At 37.1% G+C, this 12,518-nt stretch overlaps 1 protein-coding gene across 2 annotated transcripts in view; it reads right to left on the bottom strand.

Moving 5' to 3' along the window:
• brsk1b (BR serine/threonine kinase 1b) overlaps window positions 1–12,518 on the bottom strand; it is a 29,112-nt gene that overhangs the window by 4,021 nt on the left and 12,573 nt on the right. Inside the window, exons 9-18 of one of the 2 annotated variants that reach the window (XM_088069028.1) lie at window positions 11,950–11,981; window positions 10,392–10,556; window positions 7,778–7,881; window positions 6,935–7,082; window positions 6,339–6,399; window positions 3,197–3,473; window positions 2,195–2,243; window positions 1,518–1,641; window positions 1,327–1,428; window positions 68–176 (exon numbers count right to left, since the gene is read on the bottom strand). In XM_088069028.1, coding sequence (XP_087925154.1) covers window positions 68–176; window positions 1,327–1,428; window positions 1,518–1,641; window positions 2,195–2,243; window positions 3,197–3,473; window positions 6,339–6,399; window positions 6,935–7,082; window positions 7,778–7,881; window positions 10,392–10,556; window positions 11,950–11,981 — 1,171 coding nt within the window. Of the gene's footprint in view, window positions 1–67; window positions 177–1,326; window positions 1,429–1,517; window positions 1,642–2,194; window positions 2,244–3,196; window positions 3,804–6,338; window positions 6,400–6,934; window positions 7,083–7,777; window positions 7,882–10,391; window positions 10,557–11,949; window positions 11,982–12,518 lie in introns of both variants that reach the window. The other variant, XM_042505778.2, reaches the window with a different exon arrangement.

Genomic DNA, 12,518 nt, shown 5'->3' with positions numbered 1-12,518 from the left:
CATGTACACACTGAAAATGTGCAAATACACATCAGAACCTGTGTGTTGCTCTCACACGTCCTCCCACCTGTTATCAGGGTGAAGGTGACGCTGTAGATGCCCATCTCTCGTCTTCCTTCCCTCTCTGCTCGTTCCCTCTCTCGCTCCCTCTCTCCCTCGGAGAAAGCGATGTCCACCTGCAGGAGAGACGGACCGTAAATCCACGATTTCATCTCGCTCGCACTCGAACGCCAACAAATGCTAACGTTTTCTTATCAGCTCATTTCATTCGTCTCATCAAAATTTCTTCTGAAACATAATTTCAGTTATGTAATTATGATCATTATAAATATCGTTTTCTGAACATTTTCCCTTACTTTTAAGAAAATACTTTTCTACACCCACAAAGTCTTGGAATGTGCAGGATATTTCTTTCCAAGTTTCCAATGAAAAAAGTGAGCAAGAACTTTGCAATAATTACAAGAAAATTACCTGAAAATGTGTTTTGAAAATCAAAAAGAAATGATCTGAAAATGCTTAGAAATAATTTAATAGAAACAATTGCCAAGCTGCTCATTGCCTTTTTCCCATGTTTTTGAAAAAATCACACCAATTTGCTCAGAGTTCAAAGGGTTAAGTATTTGTGAGAGGCGTCTAAAAGCAGCACAGAAAAAAGGATGTCGCTCCACGTCTCAAAGGGTTAACCATATGGATGCATATTTGAAATTAAATAAATATGCACAGAAATATAAAAATAAATAAATACATAGATAAATGACTCTATGAATAAATAACTGAAATTAAAGCAAAAAATTTAAAAATAAGAGTCTTTACCCATGATTAAATAATTGTAAAATTATATAAAGAAAATTATAAATAAAAGTCTTAATTATCTAATAAATAGAAAGGTTTCTTAAAAAAATAAATATGCACAGTAATTAAAAAATAAATACATAAAATGTATTTTTTTGACACAGTATATATTTCTGTATTACTTTATGTTCAATTATTTCCCAATTCATTTGAGTCTTTTTACTTTTATTTCTCATTGTACTCATTTCTCCATGTATTCATTTATTTATGTATTTCGGTGACCATTTGTTGTTGAATCATTTATTTAAAAGACATCAAACACAAAAAATTCTGCTTAAATTTTGGCTTAAAAGCTGCTTGAAAGTTTTACATTGTATTTATTTTGTGAACGTCTTCACTCGATGTTGACTTGAATTTGGCACAAACTGGTTTAAATGTTGCTGGTCAGAAACGTGCGTTTGTGAAGATGGGATTTGGCGTTTTTGTTCTGGAGGCTGAAAAGGTAAAATAATGTATATTAATAATGTATAATACCTGGAACTTGACAGGCTTCTGGAAGACCGAGGGGCCGCCGGACGATTTGTACTCGGCCCGGAAACTGTTCTGAGACACCACGCTGTGGCTGAGGGACGGGATCTGCAGAGGCGAAGAGAAAACGGTGACGCGCCTTTATCGCCACGCATGGCGTTTTATGTTGAGGTTAATCTGATGTGGACGACACTCACTGAGAGGAAGGCGTGCACGATGTCGGCCTTGATGGAGCTGAGCGGCTTGTCTCGAATTATCACAAAGATCTGCTCCTCTTTCTCCAGACTGATGAAGTTACCGAACCAGGACTTCTTAGCCAGTCTGCAGAAAAACACACATTCACACATTATCAGGCAGCTTTTGAGTCTCTTAAATGTGCAAAAATAAAATAGAAATAATTTTCAAAGCACCAAAGAAAATGAAAATTAGATCATTCAATAATAAAATGTAAAGAAAGGAAAGGAAGAGATCTGAGAAAAACACTTAAAAAATAATAATGATAATTGATAATGATAATTTTAAATAGGTAATTATGATGAATATAAATACATATACATCTCTGGACAAGTTCCCCCCATGTTTCAGAGGAAAGAATATGCAAGAAATATATTAAAAGTAAAAGAAAATTACCTTAAATCTGTAAAAAATAAATAAATAAAATAAAACAAAATAAAATAAAACAATCACAGCAAGAAAATGACCTGGAAAAGTGCTTACAATCTTTAAATCTATAATTATGATAATTATATAGTTATATAAATTCACAAAGCCATCGTGCAGGTTTTTAGTCCCTTAAAAATGCAAAAATTAAGACAAAAAGAAGCCGTGTAATTCTGAAAGCACCAAAGACAAACAGAGACGTGTGTGGACTCACTCTGGACTGGACTCTGGAGTCAGACTGGACATGTCCTCTGATGTGGGGACTAAAAAAAGACAAGCGGAGAAGGAAGGAAAAGGGCAGTGAACGTTGATGACAGGCTCTAATCTAATTGGCCTAATTTCAGATGATCAGAGACACGGTGCAGAGAGCCGCCGGCTGCACGCTGCAGCACGAGCTGCTCTCCGTAATAACGGATTCAGCTGTTCACAGTATGTTTACATGCACATTCATGCTCCACTGTTATTAACAACACGAAAATATTCTGAATTTGATGTAAACAGCATATTTTCGGTTTGGGTTTTCTGAATTAGGCCTCATATTTTTACATTATAAACCTTTTCTTATTATATACCTAATATCTTAACTGGAAAATAGTACATTCAGAATAAGATATTTTTTCAGGTTTTAGGAGCATTCTTTGGACATGTACACAGCCATTTATTCAAGTACTTTACTTAAGTACAAATCTGATGTACTTGTACTTTACTTGAGTATTTCCTTTTCATATCACTATATAGTTTTACCTCACTTCATTTCAGAGTGAAATATATTACTTTTTACTTAAATACATTGACCTGACAGCTTTAGTTAGTTGTTTAATTTTTTAGAAAATTTGGATTAATTTTATAATTTTTTGTTTGGGAGTGGGTTTTTTTGTAGAAAAATATAAAATAATAATAAATATAAAAAAATAAAATACTTTTTTTGTAATTTTGAGGGTTTTTGGGGGGTGGGGAGTTTTTTTTCTTTTCTTTAAGTTTTTTTTCTGCATTGGTTATTTTTACTGTTAATACTTAAAGTACACTATCCTGAAAGTACTTACTTTAACATAAGTAACATTGTCAATGCAGGACTTTTACTTGTAACAGAGTATTTTTACAGTGTGGTAATAGTACTTTTACTTAAGTAAATGATCTGAATACTTCATCCACCACTTTCGTAAGAGATGTTTTATTTTAACCAATCAGAGGAGAGGATGACACCGCCATCACTCACCTTGCAGTTTGCGGCGGTGGAAGCGCGGCGAGCCCAGGAGGTTGTTCTTGAACGAGTTGAGCCTCGTCCTCCAGTGGGCGGAGCTGGAGGCGGCCAGACCGCCGCTGCCGCCCGGGCTGGAGGGCGGCGTCAGCGACAGCGAGGCCCCGCCCGCTCCGTCCGCTCTGGAGGAAGAAGACGAGGAAGAAGAGGAGGGAGGGGTGGTGGAGGAAGGGTGCTGGATTTGGTGCACGGGCGTGCCCAGCGGGGTGGGCAGCGGCGAGCCCTGCGGCGTGACCTGCGACACAGGAGGGGGAGTGGAGGAGGAGGAGTTAGAGGACGAGTGGACGTTCTTGGACTTGAAGACGGATGGAGACGGGAAGTTGAAGAAGCGTGGGATGGGGGAGAGGAGCGGGACGGGACGGGAGGGAGAGCGAGGAGTCTGGAGGGGGAGGGACTTCATGGAGTGGAGCTGGGGACGCTCCGTGGGGCCCTTGGAGGGCAGGGTCTGTGTTTTGGGGTCGGGAGCCGGGCGGGTGGGCCGAGAGGTGGTGCCGCTTCCTGGTTTGGGGTCTTTGGAGGAGGAAGCGGAGGTGACCTCTGATTGGCTGAAAGTGAAGACCGGGCTCTGATGGACAGACAGAGAGAGATGGGACAGAGGGACAGAGGGACAGAGGGACGGACAGATGAGAGAAAGCAATGGTCATGACTTATGGTTAATGGACTGTTGAACAAGACTCGATCAGACGGAGGACGGACCTTTAACGCAGCTCTCTGTGTGTGTTTTAACTTTTTGTGTCCATGTCTACGGAGGACCAAAAGTGCCACAGTAAAAAATAAATAAATAGATCGATGACTCAATAAATAAATAATTAAAACAATAAAGAAATGTAGAAATTAAAGTCTTAACTGTCTCAAAAATAGGCAGGTTTCTTTTGAAAATAAATGAATATGTGAAGACATAGAAAAAGAAAAAAGAAAGTAGAAGTCTCAATTATCTAAAAAATAAGCTGTTTTTTAAAAATAAATAAATATAGGCAGAAATATCAAAATAAATAATAACAACATTTAGAAGTAAAGGTCTCAATTGTACAATAAATGAGCAGGTTTCTTTTGAAAACAAGTAGTAAAATATATATAAACCACTTAATAAATAACTGAAATAATGAAGAAAGAAATTTAAAAATCTAAATTTTAAAGTCTCAATTATCTTAAAAAAGCAGATTTCTTTTGGAAATTAATATCTGAAGAAATATAAATACAAATAAATAACTGACTCAATAAATACATAATTGAAATAATAAAGACAACATTTTAGAAATGAAGGTCTCAATTGTGTAACAAATGAGCAGGTTTCTTTTGAAAATAAATAAATATGTGCAGTAATATAATTGGATCAAAAACTCAATAAATATTAATGATAAAGAAAAAAATGGAAATAAAAGTCCCACTTGACAAATAAATAAGCAGCTTTCTTTTGAAAATAAATATGTGCACCAATATAAAAATAAATACATTTATTGATTTGACAAAGTATTTTTTTCTGTATAAATCTATTTTCATATTTAATTATTTCCAAATTGATTTCTTTTACATTTATTTCTCATTGCATTAATTTCCCTATTTATTTATTTATGTCTATATGCCGCTGATGATGTGTTGTTGAGTCATTTATTTATTTATTTTGTTATGGCAGATTTGGTCCTCCATACATGTGAGCATGTGCACACAGACGTCTGTACGAGGCAGCGCGATGCATCTATGAAATGAAAATGACGGAGAATGTGACAGTATGATGAACAGGCAGCGACAGTCTGAGCAACAAAGAAACAGCATCACAGGAAATTTGTTTTCATTTTTTTGTTACTGATGGCATAAACTGATATTTATGTACTGAAGCAGCTGATAGTGAATATATACAATATGTTTTGCTACACAATATACTGTATGTTTATAGGAAAAACTCCAAACACAGACATATAAAACAGCTTTCAGTCTGCAACACACACCACTGCAGCGAGATAACAAAGTCTGATAAAATGCAGCTAATAAACTAACAAGATGTTGCCTTCAGGAACCTGAACAAACATCTGGGAAACTGGGAGAAACCGCAAACCTCGGTGTAAAAATGTTCAAAACAGTTTATAAAGCCAAACACAGGACCAGACTGGCGTAATGAATTTTTACCACTTGGTTTTACATTAGATGCAACATCTGCATAAAACATCGTGTCCCAACAGAAAACGAGCGTCCAGTAACATCGGAGCTCTGAATTCATTAAATATGTACCTCTGCTATATCATGTAAACAAACCACGTAGCTATCAGCTGTGCACTCGAGATCAGCCCGGAGACGCAAAGACCTCAGAGTTGTTGAGTATTTAAAATCCTTCTAAGAGATCAATTATTCATGGAAATATTTCTCACCCTGTTTCTGCAAAATCAAATATCTGTCGTTGTTTTAATCAACAGATGCTAAAAATTAATAATGTGCGCACATTAATGCAGCTTTTAGTGCCAATCCCCCGCTCTCAATAGTGTAATCGTTTAGTCAGATTATGGGATGTAAAGTACAGGACAGCACATTTCACAGAGCAGGCACAGGGACATTAACAGAGGTGACATTATACTGGAGAAAGCAGGTACCTGAGGTGTAACTTTAAAATTTCATGAGGTCTTTCAACATAAAGATGACTGCAAAGAACAGCATCAAAACAGAGCTTGTTGATCAAAAAAAGTGCCAGCGGAGGATCCCCCACACCCCCGACAGAGGTCTTAAAATCCTAGAAATGTCCTAAACCTTTAAAAAATGCCCTAAAATCTTAGAAACAACCTAAAATCCCAGAAATTTCCTAAAAACCTAGATATGCTCTAAAAATGTCCCAAATTCCTAGAAATGTCCTTAAATCAGAGAAACATCCTAAAATCCGACAAATGTTCTAAAACCCTAAAAATGTACAAAAAATCCTAAAAATGTCCTCAAATCCTAGAAGCAAGTATGAGGCTGCTGCGACGGGCCCCTGGCCCCCTGCCATTTTTGCAGAAGTGGCCACATTGAGTCTCCCTGACTCAGACTTGTTTTTCAGTATGATGGTGAAAACTAAGTCAGCTTGGAAACAACAAAAACCACAGCTGAAGCGAGTCGAGCGGAGTGAAGGTCTTACCCTGGGACTGCTGAAAGGACTGGAGGACAGACCTGTGGACGCTCCGCTAACTGAACGAGACCTTTGGAAGACATCGACAAAAAACAGCAGAGACACTGAGGTGAACGACATGTTCAGATGCAAAAGTCAAGAGATATTCTGAAATTCATTATCCTAATTTGCTCTGAGGTTTAGTTTTTAACTCTTTGAAACCTGGGCTAATTGGCTTGATTTCTTTCAAAGAAGACGAGGATGAAATGTTGTTAGAAATGCAAGAAAATTACCTAAGAATTAGAGGGGAAAAAAATCTGACATCAAAAAATAGGAAAGTAAAAAAGAAAATTCTCTTTAAAAAAGACAAATAATAATAATAATAATAATAATTCTATAAAAATGTATAAAATAAATAAATAAACATCAAACTTTGTTCTACTTTGACATTTTTTGCTCACTGACTTTTTTTCCATCTTTTTGAAAGAGTTTAAAGACTTAAAAGTGTCTGAATGCAGCACAGAAACAGGATGCCGATCCAAGTTTCAAAGGGTTAAAAGGGATATTTACTTCCACAGACAAAGATTTGATGTATGAAAAAGTCGTACGTCAGTGGCGGCTCGTACCTCTGGCTGTGTGCGTTGGTGTCCAGGGCCCTGCGAGGCGGGGTGGGAGACCCCTGTTCTGTGACGCTGAGGACCTCCAGGCTCTTCCTCTCTGGACGACAGCGGCCGTGACGCGTCAGCATCGGGGAGTCCACGCGCTTCGGGGGGTCTGAGGACAAAAATATTAGAAAATAAAAGATTTAGTACAACTTTTTTAAATTTGCTTCTGAAGTTTTTTCAAATGAGCGAACACTACAACAAACCCGAAAAAACACTCAAGTACATTTACATACATGCAGAAAAACATTTTTCTTTTTCAAAAGACTTTCTTTTCTTTTCTTAAATGATCCTTTTGTTAATTTGTTGAATTATATTATCGCAAATATAATGAATGCCTTGTATATTTTTTTGCCCAAACCATCTGACACAGCTGCTTCATTACAATAATCATTTACATCTTATTCACTGTGAGGGTCCACGGACATGAAATTTAAAATTTTGACATGAAATGAAATGAATTAATTGACTTTCAGGGAAAAAGGAAAAGAGGAAATTTTCATATTATCATAATTGCATATTAAAAATGATGTGACAGAATTATCAGAATTTTAACACACTTTAGAAGTAAAACTGGACTGAAATTAAATCACCATGCACATCTACAGTTAAGACCTCTTTTTCGATTTTCTAAATTGTATTATTTTCCTGTCCCCACCCCTCCCTTCCTATCTGCATGTCATCCCTTTTTATTCTTGCAAATAAAAAAATATTTATTTATTTATTTATTTATTCACGAAAGCACAATTCACAGATAAGTGAAAGTTGCTTTCATAATCTCGGTCACGCCGTTAAAAGGTCACGTGCTCTCACCGAGGTCATTTCTGGGCGGCAGGTCCTCGTCTTCACAGCTCGGGTATCGCTCCTTCCTGTCCAACAGGAGGTAGTAGATCATCTTCTCCTGGTTCTCCCTGCAGACACACGCAAAACTAAAGTCACAACTTTTTATTAACATTATTGAAAATATTAAACAGCAAGTACGCAACACCGATCAACTTCAGACTGGGTGTGTCCAATCCTCACCCCTTCATGATAAAAAGTTAAGGTTCGTGCAAACCTTTTACGTTTTTCCCGTGGCGCGGCGTACAATTTTGATGTCTGGCCATGAAACAGGATATTGTTGTAAGTTTGGTGTACATTGTCTGAAACTTCATAGGTTTGATAAGGGTCCCGCCCTGAACATCTGTATGACAAAATTCACTAGTCTTAAAAGCGCCACCTACTGGCAACAGGAGGTAAGCCTTCAGGGACAATTATCACTGGATTTAAATGATATTAACATGGTTTGGTCTACAAATTATGTACACCAAGGAAATTGTGTCCCCTCCTCTGCAACCTTATGTCCACTGGAAGCACTACACCGTGTGAAATATAATCGGGTCCAAATTCTCTGCGAGCAATATCCGACTTTCACAGTCAAAAACGACCGCTTTAGCCGGCTCGCCATCAGTACCCCGACATACGTTGCTGCTTGCAACTTTAACTTAAAGATGGAGCTTTTAATTTCTATATAATGCTGGAAAGTTTAATCAATAATAATTAGTTGAATACTCCTGCTGTAAACCATCTTCAGGGTGATCCCACAATTATCATCATAGATCATCAGGCCGATTACTGATGATTAATTAACAGCTCTCACATTTAAACAGACTTTTCAAATTACTGCACAATCCATAATAAAATAAAAAGATCATGAAGAGGGAAATAATGACCTAAATGTAAGCTGAATTAAAACTATGACAATAACATGATTTTTGGGGCCGAGCACCAACTGTGTGAGGACCCTCTTAGAATCGAGGAATTATTATTTTTCTCCCCAATGAATCACATTTTTGGAGGCCTAAACATGCCCAAAAGCGTTGGTATGCTTGTTTTGGTGGTTTTGGTTTTTCAGCAGGAGGAAGCAGAGAGAAATAAAAGAGCCTTTGTTGATACTGTCGCTCTTGTTTCTGCCACACCAGGCAGATTAATGATGTCGGTAATTGAGCGTCCAGAGAGACAGAAAGACACTGTGAGAGAAATTAAATTCTGCTCTCACACTCAGGGCACAGCCGTGGCCATGGCTGCCCCCGAATCTGGCCTCGCTGACCTGCAGAAAATCGGACGCCCAGCGGCCACCGTGACCTCGGCGCCCCGCGCTCCGCCTGGTTTTCTCTGGCTCTGTGTCCTCGACTGTAAACTCGACCCCGGCGGCTGAACGTTTGTACACGTGCTTGATTGATCGTCATAAACAGTCACTCTGGCACAAACTGGATTCGGAAATTCGGAGCGCTGCTCGAACAGATGTCCTGTTATTAACCCTTTAGGGATTGTTTGTCGCATTTTACGCACTTTTCATCCTTCATTGTTTGATAATTTCGTCTGTGTTCATGCATATTGCATAAATGTCGTCCAGAAGTCTAAAATACACTGTGGAAACTAAATAGTTACATTCAGACTGTTCAAAAAATGGTTCAAAAAAAGGTCAAAAAATGCTCCATTGAAACCCATTCAAACTGACATTTTTGATCCCACAGCCATCAGAGCAGAAAAACAGGACTTGTATTATTTCTGGGTGTCATTCTGGGCTTTTGACTCTGAATTTGCCATTTTGACTATTTTCCACCTGATGAGGTCATTTTGACCATATTTGGCATATGGAGGAAATACATGCTATTTCCACTAGGTGACCTGTCGCTGGGCTGTAATAATCAGAATAAAAAAATAAAAAATCTACTTAGCATGTGGTATATCGATAATAATTAATTTTTTTAAACTCAATGAAAGTAGAAAATCATATTAATGTTTAATATTTTGCATAGCCTGATTTTGAAAAGCACATTTTTTTGTGCAGAGCGATGCGAGTGTGAGTATCAGACACTGCATAAAAATCAATGTTGCTGGTAAACATTGACATATCCCAGGCTGTCATCATCAAAAAATGTACTAAGCATGTAGTCTACTGAACAGTTTTATTTTTTTGTGTTTTTTCATCTTAAAACAAAGTGGCATCATGACAAAAACCTGGCACTTAAAGGGTTAAAATTCTAAAAATTAATGAATATTTTATTTATGATTAGGACTGATGTTGGTTAAAAAATGTACTCACTGGAAGTAAAAAATCACATTAATGTATAATATTTTTTATAGCCTGATTTGGAAAAGTGCAAATTTTTGAATGCAAAAAAGAAAAAAACGCCTGTCGAGTTCAGTGATTCGAGCACATAATTTCCGGCGCTGCTGACGGAAGTTTTGTGGCATCTGTTTTACTTCCGTGACTGCAAGTTTAAAGGGATGAACAGGCGCAGTGGAGACACAGGTCTGATGGTTTTCATTCTTTCATATGAATATGTTGTAACTGAATCAGGTTTACTCGTATTCTCGGTATTCTCCTCGGCAGCACGGCGAGGTGAAAGTGTTTGATGGGTTTTTATTTACTCACTCCTCACTTGTAAGGTCCTGTGTGAGTCTGACCCGGTCTCTGAAGCAGCCCAGCGAGTACATGCTCTCCAGGACGTCGGGGTCCAGGTCTGTCAGGGACAGGATCCGCTTCACAAACACCCGGCGGGGGGGCGGCTGCTCCGGGCAGGGCTCGTTACGACCCCCCCTGACAGGAAAGACGTTACGTTAAATTGACAACAGACAGCAACATTTGTGAGTTTCTCTCTGATCCTGCAGGTGTCGGTGCAGCAAAGTGCCGACATGTCGCTTTAGTACCAATATTTATTATAAAATAACCTTCAGGAGCATCGCAGCTTTTGTGCTAACATCACTAACATCATGTTAACCATTAATCTGCCGTATACTGTAACTGATAATTTCACCCGACTGACCCTTCGAAGCCTGGACTATCATCACCTTTCATAAGTATTGAAACCTTTGAGCCCTGAGCAAATTAGAGCGATATCTTCTGAAAACATGTTGGAAAGGCATTACGCAATTTGGCAAAAATGTCCCGCAATTTGCTAAAATTAATTAATTAATTAATTAAAAATAAATAAATAAATAAAAATCTCTCTATATATATAGAGAGAGAGATTCTAAATAATTAATTAATAATAATAATAATATTTTTTCAAAATTATTACATTAAAAAAATAGTGAAAAATATCTAACATGAAACTATACTTATGCTAAAATTATTTTACAGAGTTATATTTTTTGAGCACTATCAGGTCATTTCATTGTATTTTTTATTATCATTGTTTTAACGGCTCATTTTCAAGTATTTTTTTCCCCCCAACATTTAACATATTTCTTGATAATCTTTGGGTTATTTCCTCTTACAGAAATCAGGCCAACTTGCCCAGGTTTCAAAGGGTTAAAATGAATAGAAGAAAGAGGTGATATATGATATGACCCCAATTTCTCAGTTTTGAGATCAATAAAGTATATCTATCTATCTTTATACCTCCACACCCATGTACATAGCTGTATATAAGTCTATTTTTATTTTCATTTCTATCTTTTTTATTCTTATTCCTATTGCTATTTTTTTTTACCTATTTTGTACTTAATTCTGTAAAAAGCTTTTGTACTTTGCACTGAAGGAATGGAGAAGCTCTCCAATCTCGTTATACACTGTATAATGACAATAAAGAGCATTCTGATTCTGATCTATCTATCTATCTATATATACTGTGGGTCTATAATAAGAGGGATGTGGGTGGCAGTCACTTGGGTGGAGAAAACACAAAAAATTCCAAATAAAATAAAAACTGCGCATTCTCTAAATGATCTTAAAAACAGGTAAAAAAAAAAACCAAAAACAAAAACAAACGCAGACGACATTTTTATGTGAAACATCCTTTTTAGGACAGTTTAGACTGGTTACTGAACTTTTAATTTAATTTTTCTAATTATTATTTTCTTGACTTTATTGGGGTATTCTGATGAATTCTGATGAATTTTGCGCATCATATTTTAATTTATCACATAAAATCAATCAATGGAACGGGGAAAATGCAGAGGAAGTATGAAAATAGAAATGTGTTACTTACTGGTACCAGGCGTGTTTCTGTATTGCCTCTAGCTGTAATCAACAGAAAGAAAAGATGATATTACAACAATGATAAAAACATATTTTCTTTTTTTAACAGATTATTTAATCCTAAATTTATACATCTACATGGCATGGCTATACACGCTTGTTTGTTTGTTTTTCCTTTTTTAATAACAGTTTTGAAACATTTTGAATCTGTACATTCAGTGGTCAACACATACACAAAACCAGACAGATACAAAAATAAAATATACAAAAATATGGACACACAAAAGGGTTTACCCAATTAGTTATAACGTTGTAAGATTTGCATGAATTAATCGTTTTGGTTGGTTTCAAATGACATATTTTTAAGTTTGATATTTTTTTCGGTCATGTGTCAGCTCTTAGTCTGTCCTCCACCTCACCTGCAGTCCAGTCTTAAAAATTTGGAAAGCAGGGGACACGTCCCCCATCATTACTGACATAAACGGCCACAACGTGACTCACAGATGCAGCAGTGCCTCTGGGGAAGTCAGTGATGGCAGCATGCAGCCGCAAAAACAATCTGCCGTGAAACAGTGAACG

Source organism: Plectropomus leopardus, chromosome 18, assembly GCF_026936395.1.
Source record: "Plectropomus leopardus strain MGB_pleo_1.0 chromosome 18, ASM2693639v1, whole genome shotgun sequence".
NCBI classification, from domain to species: domain Eukaryota; kingdom Metazoa; phylum Chordata; class Actinopteri; order Perciformes; family Serranidae; genus Plectropomus; species Plectropomus leopardus.
Note: the sequence above shows the minus strand (reverse complement) of the source record. Positions and strands in the feature narration are given on the sequence as shown.